Source organism: Lampetra fluviatilis, chromosome 37 (genome assembly GCF_964198595.1).
Source record: "Lampetra fluviatilis chromosome 37, kcLamFluv1.1, whole genome shotgun sequence".
Taxonomy (NCBI): Eukaryota; Metazoa; Chordata; class Hyperoartia; order Petromyzontiformes; family Petromyzontidae; genus Lampetra; species Lampetra fluviatilis.
In genome coordinates, this window is record NC_136311.1 from 359794 (window position 1) to 381639 (window position 21846).

The following is a 21846-nucleotide window of genomic DNA, read 5'->3' on the forward strand; positions in this document are numbered from 1 at the left end:
TGGGCTCTCATGAAATTGTTTTTTCCAAGACTAAGGTGCTCTGCAAGCCTCCTGGCTACCATCAAAGGTTTGTACACGAGGCCATCCAAATAAACAAACACAGACATAATTTCAACCGTGATGATGGGTACAAACTTAGTAATCATTGGAAAGATGTCATTAACCATGCAAAAAAGATTTAACTACACATATTTGGAGCATTCCAGGCAGCGATTTCAGCCGCACCACCTCTACATAACAATAGGCTCAGTCAACCATTCTACACAACAAAGACTCATTTCCTGGCGGCGATTTAAGCCGCACCACCTCTACATAATAATAGGCTCAGTCAACCATTCTACACAACAAAGACTAATTTCCTGGCAGTGATTTCAGCCGCATCATCTCTACATAATAAAAAGGCTCAGTCCCTTTTACACGCACCTTTACATCATCCGCACCTAGTTTACACAACAAAGGCTCATTCCTAATAGCGTGCTTCAGCCGCACCGAACCTCACAAAAATAATATTCAGGCCTACCTTGGCTCCTCCCACCCTCATCCAGTATATATACAAATACTGTTTTCTTGGTATTTCTCTCACTTAATAGAGCTATCGTGCTGTGACGGTTCCACCTGAAGACGGAAGCTTGTGTTGCCTCCGAAACGTCGTGAATTTTATTTTATTTTTATTTTACTTTTATTAATTTTATTTTTTTACCTACGTGACTTGACCGAAAAAACTTAACTAAGACTGACCGGATGAATGCTCGAGGGGTAGTACAGTGTGTGGAGCTTTGGACGTATGATGTGACCAAGGTAATTAATGAAAAAGACAAGAAATTCCTATATAAACAGCATGCAAAATTATACAAATCACTCTTGCAGAAGAAAACTCCAGGGTTGGCACTCATCATCAGTCGTAAATTTGAGCTTTGCAGAGGCAAAGGTTCTGAGTCGCTAAGAGTTTGAGTTCTTGCTGAGGCAGACTTCAAGTGTACCTGAAAGTATCCAAGTTTTGTTCATATTTTGTGTTACATTTTGTGTTTCTTGCAGATGCAAGGACTTCGAGAAGTTGTGTTGTGATAAGCTAAGAGGTTTGAGAAGTTACGTGGTCCAGGAAAATTGTTGATAAGAGCACCTGGTGGCAGGGTAGCCTTATACAGCTCTTCCTCAAGATATTGTTGCGTGAATTAATATTAATAGAATACTGTGCTAAGCTAAGAGGTGTCAGGGAATTGTTGGCAAAACGTCCATAACGCAAATTCCCTAAGTGGAGATTTGAGTTACACACCAATATCGAGTGTGTAAGGAGAAATTATCCAAGCCCTCGACTGGAAAAGTGCAGTTTGTTGTCAAGTCAACCTGACATTGTATTATGTGTGAAGAGGCCGGGAGCGTGTGAGCATTGTCACGTATAGGCTGTTACACAGCGTGAGACCTTCGAGAGTGAGCAACCAGGGGTGCTCGCAAACCAAGCCACATTGATGAGAGGCAGTGGGGTATGGGGCACATGCGTGAAGTGGATTAGGGTAGGTAAAAGGTGGTAGGGGGAGAGGTCTGGTGGCCGGTGAGTTGAGCTGATGGAGGAGCACAGTGAAGGACTATGGGAGAGATGTGGTTAGGTGCACATTAAAAGCCAGACATTAGAGCTGGGTCAGGATTTAGGGTCGTCGGAGGAAGCTGACTGGGGGGGGGTGGGAGTAGGTGAGAGGCGGGCGAAGGAACCGGGAGGGGTGGAGACAGTGGAAGAGAAAAATCAATAAATAAAAGAAAGGACTTTAGGGCCGAGCTAAAGGTGGAAAGCGAGACTGGGCGCAAGGATTTGATGGAAGTGAGAAAACAGGATTATTAGGATCGAAGGGAGCATGAAAGAACGTGTAAAGAAATGAGAGAAGAGAGGTAGAGCAGGGCAAGACTATGCAAAGCTTTGAATACTAGGGTGAGGAATTAAAAGAGACAGTGGAGATATATAGGAGGCCAGTGAAGTTGTTGAAGGACAGGAAAGCAGTGAGATGTGTATGGAAGGTTGAGTACAGTCCGTGTAGCTGCGTTTTGGATGTGTTGGAGAGGGATAAAGACATAAGCAGGGAAACCAACCAGGAGTGAGTTACAGTAATCCAGGCGAGTGAAGACAAGGGAGTGTACGAGGAGTTTTGCAGCAGTGGTAGTGATGAGTGGGCGGATTTTCCTGATGTACAGATGGTAACGGCATGTGCGAGTGGTAATGGCAATGTCGGAAGCGGAGAGAGTGGAATCGAAGGTAATACCAAGAGTTAGTGTGGTAGAGTTTGGGAAGAGGCTAAGGTGGGGGAAAGACATGGAGGGTGCAGGTGGGGGTGAACGAGAGGATGGAAAAAAAAGCACCGAGGATTTGGAAGGATTTAGGGAAAGGACATTTTCGGTCATCCAGGCAGGATGAGATGTGGAGGGAAACATCGGGGATGAATGATTTGAAGGAGAAGAAAATGTTAGTGTCATCGGCAAAGAGGTGATAGGAGATATCGAAGGAAGAAATATACTCTCGGGGAGATGTGTTTACGGAGAACAGAAGGAGACCAAGTACCGAGCCCTAGGGAACACCAACCGGGAGGGGGGTGGTTGAGGAAGAGCAGTGGTTGAAAGAGACAGTCGATGAACGGGAAGTTAGGCAGGAACTGATCCAAGAAAAAAGGGTTTCAGAGATGCCGAGTTTGGAGAGAGTGGATAGGAGGATGCAGTGGTCGAGGGTGTCGAAGGCAGAAGACAGGTCGAGAGAGATAAGGACAGAGGATAGACCGGAGTGATGCGAGTTGGCCAGGTGGTTGTGGATGTGAAGGAGGGTGGTTTAAATGGAATGGAGAGGGCGGAACCCAGCCTTGTGGAGGGGATACAGTGAGTGGGAAGAGATGTAGGATGAGAGGCGGGAGAGCACTAAACTTTAAAGGAGTTTGGAGAAATAAGAAAGCAAGGAAATGGCGTGATAGTGTGCAGGGACAGAATGATCTAGATACGTTTTTTTGAGAAGTGGTAATCTTGCAATTCGATTGTTGATGCTTTCCTAACCATTTGGTAAACATGAATAATTATGCTTGCTTGAATACTGTTGTTTTGAGGTACTAACCTGTTTGTTTTTCTTTGAATCGCATAATCTTGTGATACGGTCGTTGATGCTTCAAACCATTTACAGTGAGGGAAAAAAGTATTTTATCCCCTGCTGATTTTGTACGTTTGCCCACTGACAAAGAAATGATCAGTCTATAATTTTAATGTTAGGTTTATTTGAACAGTGAGAGACAGAATAACAACAAAATCCAGAAAAACGCATGTCAAAAATGTTATAAATTGATTTGCATTTTAATGAGGGAAATAAGTATTTGACCCCCTCTCAATCAGAAAGATTTCTGGCTCCCAGGTGTCTTTTATACAGGTAACGAGCTGAGATTAGGAGCACACTCTTAAAGGGAGTGCTCCTAATCTCAGCGTGTTACCTGTATAAAAGACACCTGTTCACAGAAGCAATCAATCAATCAGATTCCAAACTCTCCACAATGGCCAAGACCAAAGAGCTCTCCAAGGATGTCAGGGACAAGATTGTAGACCTACACAAGGCTGGAATGGGCTACAAGACCATCGCCAAGCAGCTTGGTGAGAAGGTGACAACAGTTGGTGCGATTATTCGCAAATGGAAGAAACACAAAAGAACTGTCAATCTCCCTCGGCCTGGGGCTCCATGCAAGATCTCACCTCGTGGAGTTGCAATGATCATGAGAACGGTGAGGAATCAGCCCAGAACTACACGGGAGGATCTTGTCAATGATCTCAAGGCAGCTGGGACCATAGTCACCAAGAAAACAGTTGGTAACACATTACGCCGTGAAGGACTCAAATCCTGCAGCGCCCGCAAGGTCCCCCTGCTCAAGAAAGCACATATACATGCCCGTCTGAAGTTTGCCAATGAACATCTGAATGATTCAGAGGACAACTGGGTGAAAGTGTTGTGGTCAGATGAGACAAAAATGGAGCTCTTTGGCATCAACTCAACTCGCCGTGTTTGGAGGAGGAGGAATGCTGCCTATGACCCCAAGAACACCATCCCCACCGTCAATCATGGAGGTGGAAACATTATGCTTTGGGGGTGTTTTTCTGCTAAGGGGACAAACTTCACCGCATCAAAGGGACGATGGACAGGGCAATGTACCGTCAAATCTTGGGTGAGAACCTCCTTCCCTCAGCCAGGGCATTGAAAATGGGTCGTGGATGGGTATTCCAGCATGACAATGACTCAAAACACACGGCCAAGGCAACAAAGGAGTGGCTCAAGAAGAAGCACAGTAAGGTCCTGGAGTGGCCTAGCCAGTCTCCAGACCTTAGTCCCATAGAAAATCTGTGGAGGGAGCTGAAGGTTCGAGTTGCCAAACGTCAGCCTCGAAACCTTAATGACTTGGAGAAGATCTGAAAAGAGGAGCGGGACAAAATCCCTCCTGAGATGTGTGCAAACCTGGTGGCCAACTACAAGAAACGTCTGACCTCTGTAATTGCCAACAAGGGTTGTACCACCAAGTACTAAGTCATGTTTTGCAGAGGGATCAAATACTTATTTCCCTCATTAAAATGCAAATCAATTTATAACATTTTTGACATGCGTTTTTCTGGATTTTGTTGTTGTTATTCTGTCTCTCACTGTTCAAATAAACATACCATTAAAATTATAGACTGATCATTTCTTTGTCAGTGGGCAAACGTACAAAATCAGCAGGGGATCAAATACTTTTTTCCCTCAATGTACATGTTTCTGGTAAAATACCTTTTTATATGCCCTGAAAAATGTGTCCGTCAGATGGCAGTCTAACACTTTTAATTCTCATGAATTTAATATAATGAAGTGATAAAATGTAAAATAAAGGTTTTATTCAGCATTTGGCAACTGGGATAAGTTACAATGGACTTGCTGCACTCGAAAACCTGGTTTAATCGTGCGCAACGGAAACCCGGATTCAAGCCTAGGATCCTCACAGCCACAACCCATCCACCACACATCCGCCTCCAACAAACACATGACAGTTTAACACGTAGACTTTCGGGACAAATATTATCCATAATGTTATTTGGGTTAGATCGCGTATATGTGTCGTTAAACCTGCCACCACCCGACACAGCCAATTAGTAAAGATTGCCACGTAAACAGAACATCCCAATTCGTTACTAGGACAGCACATGGGTGTGTTGGAGAGTAAAGCCACAACATTTACAATCTGAGTACGAGGTTTCGCCAGTAATTACAACGAGCATCATCAAGTGACAGCCAGATTTGTGGAGAATTCCTACTGCTTCGTTCTTAAATAGATGGACAGATGTGAAGTTGTCACTTGTGAACCCCTCACGTGCGAAGGCTAGAGGTGGGGGGGGGGGGGTTAAGTAATACATATAAATTACAATAGGTATCCAATATCGGTTGGGTTATTCATATGGTAATCAACGTACATTATGCATGCGCGTTGCTGTTTTTGTACATCACCTCGTTTGTGTGCACCTGTTATTGTCGACATATGGTGACCTGTATAGACATGCAGTTAAACAGTGTATTACTTGATGATTCCCTTCCAAGCAGCGCTAAGCCTGTAGCTATCCAAACGATTACATTTATTTTTATTTCTCTCAATTTTGGTAGATGCTCTAATTAGTCTTTGCCAGGAGTAACTAGTTTTTCACAGAACTTCAACATTATCAAAATCAATTGAGTGTCCTTGTTGGCATACGTGTTCTGCTACTGCCGACAGATGTATTTGATAGTATTTCATATTCCTTTGGTGTTCTTTTAATCTCGTGCTGATCATTCGTCCTGTCTGACCAACAAAGCATTTGCTAATTGGCTTTCTCGGATGGTGGCGGGTTTAAATACACATTTATATTGATGCGATCTAACCCAAAAAGACCTGTATTATAAACACATCATAATCATGCATATGAATGGCAGATTTAGACAACTTTTACCTGCTACTAACTTCCTATATCAGCAAAACATTGTTTTCTAGATGATAATTTTTTGTGCGTTCATCAAGTTTTTTTTCCATATACCCAGTCAATTATACTGTACTCCATTTCCACTGGCACATCCTAGCTGAGCAAGCACACGGCCCTCATGGTACAGATTGTTTTCCACTGGGTATTGTGCCAACCAAAACCAAATCATTATGCGCTGCCCAAACAAGACGTGAATCTGGCTCAGACTAGGGGCGGGCTAATTTCACATTCATTGCATGTGATATCAGTTAGTACAGTGTGGGGTGCACCAGTGTCACTGCTTCATCTACATGTCACTCAACACGAGCATTGAGCGGACCATCAGCAGCACTTTCGGCGAGTGAAACAGAGAAACAACATAGCACCTCTTAAACGGTGCTGGTCTGGCTTTGCTCAATCCCGACGTGGCTCGGTTGCAGTGGAAAAAAGGTTTAGTATTTTCATATTCGTGGCCAGTGAACCTAATGCAAAATGTCTGGTTGTGCCATTTTTACCAAATAGCAATATTTCACACGGGTCAAAAATCCAAGCTCTTGCAGTTTTCTATATAGTGTTTTAATTTCACATCTGCTCATCGATACACAAACCTTGTTTTCAATCCTACCATAACTACAGTGTAAAAAATACGTAATATTATGACGCTATATACAATTAAGAAATATACATTGGAATGAAATATCCTTAATAGTAATAATACTATGTACAATAAAAAATAAAGCATTTTTAAGTTGCGTATCATATAATTTCAAAAATAACATATGCCGTCGTACATTTTTTCTTGGTTTATACACCTGCATATCTACACAATTGTTTTTAAAAGTGAAATAATCTACATCTGCCCATTAACAAAAAAATCACCTCCAAGACAATTTTGGAAATTTCCTATTCCCATGATGGGGCCCAGGGCCAGCATGTTTATCGGATAACCACTCTTGACTTCCTACAAAGTGGTGCTCAACAACAGAGAGAAATGGCAAAAAACCGTGGTGCCTTATACATGTAAATTATTATGGGAATCAATAAGATCTACTGCCAGCTTATGGCCTCAAATGGAGATGAGCACTGCCCGGCGCTCACTTAGTTCAGAAAGACACAATAACGCTTTATTAGAATTACTGTGACAAAAATAACACTGGTAATTAAATGTACTCAAGGAAGCCTCACTCCATCTAGCCAGATCTAGTGATAATTAGAGACAGCATTCAGAATGCACTGTTCGGCCTCTGGGCTGAGCTGTCACATCGAAACATCATGCAGGAAGAAACTCATCACCCCATCCACAAGGATATTATTGGAGGTGTTTTACAATATTAAAAACAAGTTGCTTAGATGTTTTGAATATACATTACTTTAAAATAAAAGTTTCTTTCCAAATATTTAGATAAATGGATAATTCAAGTAACTTTTTTTTTGGCATTTTGGATCAACTCGGATCGAATCAATTAAAATAGAATCTATATATTGGGTGCCTGGTTTGTTTCCCCAATGATAACCATGATTAGACATGTCATTGGCTGATCAAAACCCTTCCTACACTGAAAAACACCAAAGCAAAATGAGCACAAATAATTCCACCTCTGGAAGATGACAAGCCACCGTTCGAAGGTCATGTGCCAAGAGAAAGCTGTATGATCCTCCCCCACCACCATCATCAAACTGCTGTGGAACTGGCACTGCCCACCGACGACTTGAGCCACAAACTGCCACCGGAAAGGAGCACAGCATTGCCTGAGGACTCCAGACTGACTGCCTCGTGAAGGACAAGTGTAGCTTGCCCATGGTATTGCCCCTACCCCTGTGGGGTAGAACTTGGTCGTGAGTCCACACCGCGCCATCGCTGGTTCGCTCCGAATATGTCCTCGTGCAGGCGACCTTCCTTCTACAGGGTCAGTGGGGTCAGAAAAGGGCGGATGGGGTCAGGAGAGGATGGATGGGACACAAAAATCAGGAGAGATTCTGGCCCTTATATACAAGTACATGCAGAGGATTCTAGGAAATGCATGACAGGATAGGGTAACAACTTGTAAGTTTGGAATACACTGGCAGGAAAGCATTACAGGTGTCATCTTTGAGTGCACATAGTGCTAATTCATGTACCCTAAGCACACATGACCAGTAGTTCAAGAGAGGCGGTATGCACCGGTAAGATAAAAACGAACAGTATCAGTCACAGAAACAAAGCATCTAGGAGGGAAAATAATAATTATTTTTCTTCTTTTTTTCTATCTACGTGGCTTTACCGAAAGACCCAAAGAATATGCATAGGGAAAATTATGTATTGTAATTGATATAGCGTTGAAAATACCCTGTGTTAACATGTAGGCTTTCGTGATCAATATCATCCATAATATTAGCGAAACGTCGTACTCAGATTGTAAATGTTGTGGATTTTCTCTCAAACACACTGGTGTGCTGTACTAGTAACGAATTGGCATGTTCTGTTTACATGACAAACCTTAGTAATTGGCTATATTATGGATTAAAATACACTCCCGCACCCCTAGCTTCACACGTGTATATGTAGTGCCTGCTGATGATGTGGTGCTTAAATGGGCATACACATGATCACACTTCCCACCACCGGCTGAGTACTCTGTATAATAAAAATATTAAATACAGGCAATCCTCAGTTTACATGCTTTTGTGGTACGCCATTTTGGAATAGTGCGCTTTGTATTTAGACCTTTTATTGACACATACGAGGTAATTTACAGAATAACGTCATCCGCAACGTGACATACGCCACCCTAGCCTGGCACTCAATGGCGTTGCCAGCAGCCAGTCCGGTACAATAACTAGAGTGCTACACTGTAAGAATCTCGCTGCGTGTTTACTACCGGCGCTCTTCCCTGTCTCCACAATGCAACTCCAGCATAGTTACAAGTGTAATGGACTAAATGAAGAAACGTTACACAGAACTATTAAAGATGTATAAAATAGAAAGAACACAGGCGCTGAGAGGAATTAGAAAGCAAACAAGTTGTGAAGGTATAATTAAGAACACAGGCGGCTGGATGTCTAATATCCAGAGAGGAAGGGGCACAGGTGGTGAAGGGATAATTGATGAGAGGATACTGTAGCAAGAGAATACCAGAATAATTAAGACTGAGAGGGAGATATAAAAGGGGAACGTCACTGGCAATATACCTATATATGCTAGGATAATGTCGGCGATTATGCCTGCGAGTGTGAGTGAAATCCCCTAACCCACTCCTTTTCCATGATTTCTTATGGGAAAATTGGTTTTGACATACACGATTTTTAGATATACGTGTTTTTCCAGGAACGCATCTATCGCGTATGTCATGGATTGCCTGTTGCTGTATACATGCCTTTTCCAAAATATATATATTAAGAGTGATATTTGCCTGTTTCAATGTAATAGGTAGGTTTTTTCCTGTCTTTTCTCAACGCGTTCCGAGAGTTAAGGAACAATGAAAGGACAAACAGTGAGACTTAAAGTGCCAAGCCTACAGAATGTGGACTGATGAGAGTCCTGAGAAAGCTCTGGAATTCCCTTCTCAGGGAAAACAGCAGTAAAGTAGACAACACATGGCAGACAATAGATGGAAATTACACACAGCAGGGACAACCAGTCAAAAGAGTAAGGGTGGGACAAAGCTCGTAGAGGAATAATTACAGAACCACAGGGAGAAAGAGGCCTCCACCAGACAACAGGATCCGGATAAGGGTGGTTAATCATTACAAGCCCAGTTTTGGGAAAGTTTAAAAGTTTACCAGTCGAGTCACAAGCATAGCCATACTCTCAAGATCATAATATTAAAAGATAACTTGAGAATAAGAAGTGCGCGTCTTTGGCGATACAGATGGGGAACAAAAGGTTAATAGGACCCTCAGAATATCCTTGGTAAGAATTACTGTACGCCACAAATCTTGGTTAACCATAAACCAAATAACAATAATGTAAGTATTAGACCAAAGATCACTCAGGAAAATACATAATACGAATTATGCCAACTCTCTACGACCAAAATAATATTTATCCCAGGGGTCTAACCGACCGCCTTTGTCTTCCCAGTAGCTATCATAGCATGTGGGAGCCGGAAATTTTGTTATGCGGGCGGCGCCTCCCTCTGATTTATCAAGTGCTGTGCGAGAGTTCTAACCGCGACGTGAGTGCTGCGAACGCTGCTCACAACGTGCACCAAATATGGCGGTGGTTAAGACACAGACACGTACACACCCGGGAAACAGAATGTTCACGACCTCAAGGGAACAGCGGCACTTTTGTGAGAGGAAATCAAAAGGACAGCAACTGACCAATGACGAGCCAAGGAGCTAAATCAAAGGAACATCCGAGCCTTTGTGAGAAGGAAGCAAGAGGCAGGAAAAATATCGAATGTGAGGAAGCCAAACCACACAAACTAGATCTGCTCCAGGCACACTCCGAGACTTACCCTCGTAACTGGCAATAGTAGGGAGCTCTGCTTTGACATACTCTACGCATCACGGGAAGGTTTTTTCCCTTCTATTTTATACGTGTCATTGGGGGAGTCACTGCAAAGCTAAGGCTTGCGCTTGTGGCATTGCGATACAATACGTGGTGGAGAGTACTGTGAACGAGATTGCTCCCCGGTGGCGAGGTTGCTTGATACAGCCTTCACACAAAATCATTGTGCAAAGATCGCTCCTATTGTCTTCTTCTTCTTTCTTTTCTTTTTTTATATTTAAAAGTCTCCGCGCGCGCTTGCGAGGGATTTGGCTCTCAAACGGTGGGGTTGACGACGAAAAAAAATTGCCAGTCAGCACGCCCTAAGCCCTGCGGTGCTTTTTCATGTCCGTCAACTTTAAATTCATTAAATTAGCGTTTTTTGGCGATTGTTTTATGATCTTTTATTAGTTTACCCATTTTTTATTTATTTCCCTTCGCCTCGCGCTGGGTGACAACGCAGCCAGCTGCACTTGTGCACAATGCCCACTACGTTACCTCCTACCAATCCACACGCGCCATCGCCCAAGGTAAGTCGCACACTTTTGTATTATATGCATTTATATGAGATGTAAGTCGCACAAATTAGTCTTATACGCATTTATCTTATTACACTTTGCACTGCTCACATGGGTTGCCCCTAGCAACGCACGCACGATGCTCTGCTGTAATCATAGCAGCTACAACCACAGTATGCACTGCTGTAGTGAAAGCAGGTACCACCAACGTCGGTATGCACTGCTGCAGTGATAGCAGGTACCAAAGTATGTATGCACTGCAGTAGTTAAAGCAGGTACCACCACTGTATGCACTGCTGTAATCATAGCAGGTACCACCACAATATGCACTGCTGTAATCATAGCAGGTACCACCACATTCAGTATGCACTGCTGTTGTTAAACCATGTACCACCACAGTATGCACTGGTGTTATCAGAGCAGATACCACCACAGTCAGTATGCACAGTTGTACTGAGAGCAGGTTGCACCACAGTATGCACTGCTGTAATAATAGCAGATACCACCACATTCAGTATGCACTGCTGTAGCTAAAGCAGGTACCACCACAGTATGCACTGTTGTTATCATAACAGGTACCACCACAGTCAGTATGCACTGCTGTACTGATAGCAGGTACCACCACATTCAGTATGCACTGCTGTAGCTAAAGCAGGTACCACCACAATATGCACTGCTGTATTAATAGCAGGTACCATCCACTTATGTATGCACTGCTGAAGTGAAAGCATGTACCACCACAGTCAGTATGCACTGCTCTGGTGATACCAGGCACCTCCACTGTCAGTATGTACTGCCTTTGTGATAGCAGGCTACAACGCAGTCACTAGGTACTGCTGTAGTGATACCAGGTACCACCACAGTCCGTGTACACTGCTGTAGTGAAAGCAGGTACCACCACAGTCGGTATGCACTGCTGTAGTGATAGTGCATACCGTCGATGTGTGTGTGCGTAAGTCGATGTGTGTGTGTTAGTCAATGTGTGTGCATGCTGTGCGTGTGTAGACAACTACTATTTTTAAATGAAGTTAATTATTTTCACAATAATAATGGCTGCGTCTAAGTCCATGTGTGCGTGTGGGTCGATGTGCGTGTCTGCGGCGATGTGTGTGTGTAAGTCGATGTGTCTGTGTGTGAGTCAATGTGTGTGAGTCCATTTGTCTGTGTATCAGAGTCGATGTGTTTGTGTGTGTGAGTCGATATGTCTGTGTGTTTGTGTCAATCGGTGTGCGTGTGTGTTAGTCGCTGTGTGTGTGTCGCTCCATGTCAGTCAGTGTAAGTCCATTTATTTCTGTGTGTGTGTTTTGGTCCATGTGTGCGTGTGAGTCCATGGGTATGTGTGTGCGTAATTCTACGTGTGTGTGTCAGTCCATGCCGTGTGTGGCTCTGTGCATGTGTGAGTCAGTCGACCCGTGGCACCTGGGTCTGCCCCGTGACCTCCTGCCAGTGGGCGTTCGACACTTCACGTGGCCTCAAGGCGCACATGGCCTGGCACAAGCGTCGTCACCACCACTTAGTGACGAATGGCGGTTGTTGTGTTAGTCCATGGATGTTTGTCTGGGAGTCTATGTGTGTCAGTCGATGTGTGTACGGCAATGTGTGTGAGAGTGTGTGTGTGCATCGATATGTGTGTGTAAGTTTATATGTGTGTCTTTATAAGTCCATAAGTGTGTTTGTGTAGCTCAATGTGTGTGTGAGTCTATGTACCATCGGACACTCCACCCCCACAACTTCCAATTGGTGATGGGGCAGTTGTGGAGAGAGTGGAGAGTTTCCCATACCTTGGCAGTGTGCTAATGACCAGCTCCGGTTTAACAGCAGAGGTCTCACTCCAAATCAGTCGAGCCGCATTATCTTTCATCGGTTGCGTAACGCTGTGTGGAAACTACCTGGTCTATCACTCCGCACGAAGCTTTAGGTCTTCTCGGCCACGGCCATTCCCTCCCTTCTCTACGCTTGCAAAACTTTGACCCCCATAATGGAACATCTTCGCCGGTTAGAACCATTTTGGATGGCCTACCTACGATCCATCCTGGGTTTAACCAGGCTGGATTGTATGAGGAGCTCACAAATCCTTGAAAGATGTGGACAAAGTCCCATCGGTGAGCTCCTCCGGCAGGCAAGGCTGAGTCATGTAGCCCGCATGCCCAGCCACCGCATGCCCAAACAGCTTTTGTTTGGCCGGATCGAGGGGGCTAAATGGGCACGGCACGGACCTAGAGAAGAGATGGAGTGATGTGGTACAGGAGGACGTGGAGCTGAGTGGACTTGCCGATGACTGGTACCAGCCGTGTCAAGATCGGCCTCTGTGGAGGAGGCTCGTGAAGGACGCTACTGGGCAGTTGGAGGCAGTCGCCCTCCAACAACAACGGAGGGCGGAGGAGTGACGCTCACAACGAGGGGAGCGCCAGGTGGCTAAAGCACAGCAAGTTGCCACAGTAGGGGGCACAGGTAGTGCATCAGCCAGTCGTCTCAGTCAGTCAACCTGTGCCATCTGGGTCTGCCCCGTCACCTCCTGCCAGCGGGCGTTCGACACTTTACGTAGTGTCAATGTGCACATAGCCTGCCGCAAGCGTTGTGATGACGTCACCGCCACTTAGTGGCAAATGGCGGTTGTTGTTGTTCAGTCTATGTATGTATGTGTGAGTAAGTCTATATGTGTGTGTGTAAGTCGATTTGTGTGTGTAACTACATGTGTGTGTCTAAAGTCGATGTCTGTGTGTGTGAGTCCATATGTGTATGTGTGTGTGCGTGTAAGTCCATGTGTTTCTATGTGTGTGGGTTGATGTCTGTGTGTAAGTCCATGTGTGTGTCTGTCTTTTTCGCCCAGGCAACACCAGGTACTTACTGCTAGTGCTCCGATAAAAGTCAACCTCTCCGAGAGGAGACCTGAAGCAACCACCATTCATGAGTGTGCCCAGTACCTCGCCAAACCACAGGCGAAGGACAGTTGAGGGTCGGATCAGAGACTGACGCGGAACTAGAGAACCGGATCTGGAGCGTGTTCACTGAGCAGAGTATGAGATATGCAGGCAACTGCACGGCAGCTAAAGTTTAACTTGGTTAATTACATCCTTCCAAGAATGGGAAGGGCGTTGGGAGGCAACGCATGGAGCTCAAACTGAAGCCTTGTGATGCAGGGGGCGGAAGTAGATAAGAAAGACTACTTGTGTTGTGGTTATTGCAAACATGATGCCTTGAATAAAGGTGTCAGTTTTGTACCAGTTTAAAAGGGTAAAAACCTACTACTAGATAAGAAAGCTAAGATTAAGCAGCCTTTTGTTATGCTGCGGGGGGGGGGGGAGTAGAAATGCGAAAGATGAACACTAACGTGTGGTAATGGTGATGGTAGTGTGTGAAGCTGGGGGTAACAGACTGGGAATAAGGATATGATAATGAAAATAAATCTAAACTGGCTGTCTAGCAGTAAACTGCATGGCAGCTAAAGTTTAACTTGGTTAATTACATCCTTCAAATGATTGCTCAATTTGAATCCCTCATCTCAGTTGAAGTTATGTCTATGTTTGTACATCTGGAAAATTAGAAAGGCGCAAGCTAAACTTGCACGCTCGAAATAACGTGTGAAAATGGTGATGGTAGTGTGTAAAGCTGGGAGTAGAAGACTGGGGATATTGAAGGATGTAATTAACCAAGTTAAACTTTAGCTGCCGTGCAGTTTACTGCTAGACAGCCAGTTTATATTTATTTTCATATTCATATCCAAAACCAAAGAGTATGAATCCTTGCAGTCATGAAAGCTTAAAATCTACAATTAATGCAGGCAACTGCCGGAGAACTCTCGAGAAGAGGGGGGAAGACACGATGGGCGCTGTCTTTCCCAGCCGCTCCTCAGTCTGCAAGGGTCAACCGTGCCTGGTGCTAAGGGGGTGACGCGCTGCCGCCCGGCGGACGATCTGCGAGCGCTATCTGGCGACGTGGCCACCATGCACACCGCTGCAGAATGAGCCTGGCCCATCGACCCCTGCCAGCACGGGCGCCGCAGCCAGCGGTGAGCCGCCAGCGTGCCGACTCGACAGTCACTCCAACTGTGGACGGAATCGAACGGGCGCGCAGCCCGAGTGGTCACACGCCGTGTGCCGACACACACCCGTCGACCCAACGCCCCCTGCTGGGGACCTGAGGTATTTTCGGTACAAGGGAACACGCGACACAAGCCGCCCACTGCTCTCTCGAGCCCAGAGCCACAGTTGGTAACGTGATCCATGTGCAGAGATCGTACGTGGACAAACTCAAACCATACTACCCGATAACAGGACCCTGCGGGGTGGGCTGGTAGGAATAATACTTAGTACCGGTACAGGGATATCGACCAGGTATAGAGGAGTTAAAGAAAAAATTACTGTATTCTAGTGTAACGTTAATTAAAAGTGTTTGTTTTGACAAGAAACGCTGTGAGATTTAAAGACTCGTAGTCTTTCATTTCCAAACGATCACATCTGAGATTTATTGACCTTAGATGGGGAAACTCGAATGCATTTACTAGTATAAAGGTGAAATAAAATAGAGGGAATAAACGGCACCTTGGTGCATTTTATGTCGTCTACATAGAGTTGAATAAACGGGCGTTTGGCATATTCATATAACAGTACTACATTGAGCAGTGTTTGTTTGGCACTTCGAGTTTTAATTCGCGCGCACGACATGGATACCGAAAACAACCACGACTTTGAAGACCCCAATGGTTGTCTGGACGCCCACGTTGAAAAGATGCTTGCTGAAACAGAGACCGCATTTGCTGCTGGAACCCTTTACAAACTCGCAGTGAAAAGCGTCGTTTCCATGGACCCAGAACCAACCGCAGTTGGTGCTGCTATAACGGTAGCATCGCCACCAAACATGCAGCCAGCAGCTAAATAATCAAAGATTGCATCACAAGTAGAAATACTTGCGTGTGAATACGATGTAGTGAACACGACAGAGATGTGGTGAACACGGCAGAGATGTGGTGAACACGGCAGAGATGTGGTGAACACGGCAGAGATGTGGTGAACACGACAGAGATGTAGAGATAATAGTGAACACGACAGAGATATAGTGAACACGACAGAGATGTAGAGATGATAGTGAACACGGCAGAGATGTAGTGAACACGACAGAGATGTAGAGATAATAGTGAACACGACAGAGATATAGTGAACACGACAGAGATGTAGAGATGATAGTGAACATGACAGAGATGTAGAGATGATAGTGAACACGGCAGAGATGTAGTGAACACAGCAGATGTAGTGAACACGACAGATGTAGTGAACACGGTAGAACTATAAGCGAGTGAATAGCAGCAGCGACGAGGCCTCTCGCTGCCTCTGCTCTGCCGCTGCCGGGCTGCAGATTCAGCCGAGTCAGGTACCACTGCCAATATGCACAACAACAACAATAAACGTGCTGCGTTTCATCTCTGTGTTAATAAGCCTGCTGCACTAGGCCTCACGAAGCCTGCCGCACTAGGCCTCGTGCCGTGCTTTTCGTGCACAAATAAGGCGATTAAATGTATCTCGTCTCTGTGTTAATAAATGTTTCTTGTCTCTGTGTTATAAAAACGTGCTGCGTTTCAGTAAAATAATTGTTTTTAAATAAACGTGCTGCGTTTCATCTCTGTGTTAATAAGCCTGCCGCACTAGGCCTCACGAAGCCTGCCACACTAGGCCTCGTGCCGTGCTTTTCGTGCACAAATAAGGCGATTAAATGTATCTCGTCTCTGTGTTAATAATTGTTTCTTGTCTCTGTGTTAAAAAAAACGTGCTGCGTTTCAGTAAAATAATTGTTTTTAAATAAACGTGCTGCGTTTCATCTCTGTGTTAATAAGCCTGCCGCACTAGGCCTCACGAAGCCTGCCGCACTAGGCCTCGTGCCGTGCTTTTCGTGCACAAATAAGGCGATTAAATGTATCTCGTCTCTGTGTTAATAAATGTTTCTTGTCTCTGTGTTATAAAAACGTGCTGCGTTTCAGTAAAATAATTGTTTTTAAATAAACGTGCTGCGTTTCATCTCTGTGTTAATAAGCCTGCCGCACTAGGCCTCACGAAGCCTGCCACACTAGGCCTCGTGCCGTGCTTTTCGTGCACAAATAAGGCGATTAAATGTATCTCGTCTCTGTGTTAATAATTGTTTCTTGTCTCTGTGTTAAAAAAAACGTGCTGCGTTTCAGTAAAATAATTGTTTTTAAATAAACGTGCTGCGTTTCATCTCTGTGTTAATAAGCCTGCCGCACTAGGCCTCACGAAGCCTGCCGCACTAGGCCTCGTGCCGTGCTTTTCGTGCACAAATAAGGCGATTAAATGTATCTCGTCTCTGTGTTAATAAATGTTTCTTGTCTCTGTTATAAAAACGTGCTGCGTTTCAGTAAAATAATTGTTTTTAAATAAACGTGCTGCGTTTCATCTCTGTGTTAATAAGCCTGCCGCACTAGGCCTCACGAAGCCTGCCGCACTAGGCCTCGTGCCGTGCTTTTCGTGCACAAATAAGGCGATTAAATGTATCTCGTCTGTGTTAATAAATGTTTCTTGTCTCTGTGTTAAAAAAACGTGCTGCGTTTCAGTAAAGTAATTTTTTTTAAATAAACGTGCTGCGTTTCATCTCTGTGTTAATAAGCCTGCCGCACTAGGCCTCACGAAGCCTGCCGCACTAGGCCTCGTGCCGTGCTTTTCGTGCACAAATAAGGCGATTAAATGTATCTCGTCTCTGTGTTAATAAATGTTTCTTGTCTCTGTGTTAAAAAAGCGTGCAGCGTTTCAGTAACGTAATTTTTTAAATAAACGTGCTGCGTTTCAGTAAAGTAATTTTGAAGCGAAGTTTAAAGTTTTGCCGTGATGCGCCGGAAGCGACGGCCATCTTGTTTAATTCACATATCCAGGGGGAGCGGGCGGCCATCTTGTCGGACAGGGTCATGCCAAGTGTTTGCAGTAGGGGGCGATGTTGATACACGGACGGACGGACGGACAAACGCGGACGGACGGACAGACGGACAAACGCGGACGGACGGACGGACAAACGCGGACGGACGGACGGACGGACGGACGGACAAACGCGGACGGATGGACGGACGGACAAACGCGGACGGATGGACGGACACATTAATCTATTGGTGGTCTGGTCCACTTCGTTGCTACCAGTATAATGATTGGACCTCGTGGTGACTGCCCCTCCAACACATACACACACGACGTGCAAATCGGTATGAATAATGTTGTTCCGCAGTGTTTTGTTTCACATAGGGTTGCCATTCGAAGCTGGTGTGTTAAGTATTAACCGGACATTGAGAAGCATTGTTCTGTCCCTTAACTTGCATCAATACGGTCGTTAGAAGTATTTAATTGTTTGTTTCTTTTAATCGCATAATCCTACCAATGAATTCATTGATGTCCTACTAGTCAATTGATAAGCATCAATTTTCTGAATCTATACACTTGCATGAATACGATTGTTTTGAGATATTGCTTTTAATCGCATAATCTTACCAGTGAATATGTTTTGCCATCGGGCACACATTTCTTTAGCATGTTTCTGAATGAATTTTGCCATGATAAGTTAGCCCATCGTTCTATTGCCCTATTCAACAACGCAACCATAAGACTTGACCATTTATGTTTGTATTTGTACGAATCGAGGAGTATGATATTTGCATGAATACTGTTGTGGTAATTCTGATGATAAGACTGTTCGCATATTAGAGTTTTTTAGATATTAAATTCGTCTTCTTGGTTCTTTCGGTAAAGTCACGTAGAAGGGAAGTAATAAAATAATAAAAATAAAACATAATAAAACAATTCTCACGACGTTTCGGCCACAACGCAAGCAGCCGTCCTCAGGCGAAGAATGAGAACATTATCAAGCTAGGAGCTTATATAGGTGTAGCGAGGAGGAGCGCCTTAACAAAAGAATGTGCATATGAAGAGGAATTTAGCATACCAATGGGCAATGCATAGGAGGTGGGCGGAGGGGTTTCAAAGTCGCATTATGCCCATGCATTATGCAGGATCAACAGCACCACGGGGGGGCGCAAGGAACAGCGTTAATAAAGGAAAGGAATGTTAGTGATATGTAGCTGCATTTGCCAAACAACCACGTAGAAAACCAAAGTGAAAACTACATAAAAAAAAAAACTAAAATATAAACTGATACTTACTATACTCTACAATAAGCTGAGTTACTAACAACAAATAATAAATTACAATTCTACGTCGTAAGAAGTATATAATATACTTCCATCTAAACTTTATTCTCTTAGCATATACAGTACTATATACTGCCATAGATAAACCCAACATTAAATTATATACTGTATTGCTGTAAACCACCCTATACTTTATACATTTTAATATAACACTATGTATTATTTAACTCACCCTAATGTGTATCGAAATGGTTTATTACGTCCTTCCAATGATGTAGCAACATCAGCAAAGATGAGCGTTTTGAATTAGCTCAATTAAAAAAGAGGGATGACATTGTCATCCTCTCAGCCGACAAAGGCAATGCCACTGTCATCATGGACAAAATAGAATACAACAACAAAATTCAAGAACTACTCAACGATGGCAGCTATACAAAAATAAAAAGAGACCCCACCAACAGCCTCGTCTCCAAAACCAACAACATCATCTCTGCTTCAACCGCATTAATTGATCAGACCAAACAGTTCTCGTTGAAACCTTCTGCAGCCAGGCCACCAAGATTGTACGGCTTGCCAAAGATACATAAAGAAGATACACCTCTTCGTCCCATTGTCTCTACTATCAACTCCCCCACTTACAAACTGGCTCGTTTTTTGTCCGAAATCCTACGGCCTTTCACTGGAAAAACCACCTCTGCAGTACTAAACTCTACTGACCTGGTATCGACAATCAAGGGGATTGCCCTGTCCCCAGACGACCTGCTTGTCAGTTTTGATGTGGTTTCCTTGTTCACCAAGGTGCCTGTGCCTGACACCATCGCAATCATTGAAGACTTGGTTCATCAAGGACTAAATGCTGGGGTACCCCCCCTGGTGAGACACTGCTTAACCAATACATACTTCACCTGGAATGGAACCTTCTACAAGCAAATTGAGGGCACCCCAATGGGCTCCCCCCTATCTCCGGTTGTAGCCAACATCTTCATGGAGAAATTTGAGACGGACGCCATCCAGACTGCCACTCTACGCCCGACCTTATGGAAGAGATACGTAGACGACACTTTTGTCATCTGGCCACATGGCCGGCCTGCTCTAGACCAATTTCTCGACCACATCAATTCCATACACCCAGCCATCAGATTCACCATGGAAGTCGAAAATGATGGCAAGCTACCCTTTTTGGATGTCCTAATCAAAAGGAGACCTAATGGTTCAATGAGCCACTCTGTCTACAGGAAAGCCACCCACACGGATGCTTATCTAAAACCGGATTCCCACCACCATCCATCCCAGAAGAATTCCCTCATCAAGACTCTATATCATAGAGCCCAATGCATCTCCGACCATGAACACATTTCCAGTGAACTCAAACACGTACGCCAAGCTCTTAAAGCTAATGGTTACTCCGACTACACAATCCGCAAAGCCATCACTCCAACCATCAAGAAAGATCCTGTTGAGGAGCCTTTCAAGACCATCACCTTACCCTACATTGCTGGGGTCACAAAAAAGATCTCCAAAATCCTGATTAAACACAAGATCCAGGTCCGATTCAACACAGTACATAAAATCCGTGATCTGGTACCGTCTGTAAAAGATGTGATTCCAGACATACAGTACCCTGGCGTCTACAAACTAAGTTGCCTCTGTGGTAGCAGTTACATTGGGGAAACCAAACGACACGTCTCAGACCGCATTCGTGAACATAAAGCTGATCTAAAACACGGTAGGACAAACACCTCAGCCGTGGCAGACCACTGTTACAACTCAGTGGGCTCACATGACATTGACTTCTCCAAGACGGAGGTTCTCTGCAAGCCATCTGGCTATCATGAGAGATTCGTTCATGAGGCGATCCACATATACAAACACAGAGACAATTTTAACCGAGAAGATGGATTCAGGCTTAGCAATCATTGGAAGGACGTAATAAACCATTTCGATACACATTAGGGTGAGTTAAATAATACATAGTGTTATATTAAAATGTATAAAGTATAGGGTGGTTTACAGCAATACAGTATATAATTTAATGTTGGGTTTATCTATGGCAGTATATAGTACTGTATATGCTAAGAGAATAAAGTTTAGATGGAAGTATATTATATACTTCTTACGACGTAGAATTGTAATTTATTATTTGTTGTTAGTAACTCAGCTTATTGTAGAGTATAGTAAGTATCAGTTTATATTTTAGTTTTTTTTTTTATGTAGTTTTCACTTTGGTTTTCTACGTGGTTGTTTGGCAAATGCAGCTACATATCACTAACATTCCTTTCCTTTATTAACGCTGTTCCTTGCGCCCCCCCGTGGTGCTGTTGATCCTGCATAATGCATGGGCATAATGCGACTTTGAAACCCCTCCGCCCACCTCCTATGCATTGCCCATTGGTATGCTAAATTCCTCTTCATATGCACATTCTTTTGTTAAGGCGCTCCTCCTCGCTACACCTATATAAGCTCCTAGCTTGATAATGTTCTCATTCTTCGCCTGAGGACGGCTGCTTGCGTTGTGGCCGAAACGTCGTGAGAATTGTTTTATTATGTTTTATTTTTATTATTTTATTACTTCCCTTCTACGTGACTTTACCGAAAGAACCAAGAAGATGAATCCCTGTAGTCACGAAAGCTTTAAATCGAAAAATATTAAATTCGCTTAACACAGAAATAGTCTGAGTGGTTTCTTCCTAAGTTCATGCATACGTATCTTAATTGTAAGAACTGTATCATGCGGCAATATCTGAATCCTGAGACCGGACATT

General features: G+C 44.1%; 1 protein-coding gene across 1 annotated transcript in view; it reads right to left on the bottom strand.

Moving 5' to 3' along the window:
• Positions 1-7566: 7566 nt before the first annotated feature.
• The window catches only part of LOC144945395 (nitric oxide synthase 1-like), a 60320-nt gene continuing 46040 nt past the window's right edge, over positions 7567-21846 (bottom strand). Inside the window, exon 26 of the mRNA XM_078873912.1 lies at positions 7567-7861. Coding sequence (XP_078730038.1) covers positions 7772-7861 — 90 coding nt within the window. The 3' untranslated portion in view covers positions 7567-7771. The remainder of the gene's footprint in view (positions 7862-21846) is intronic.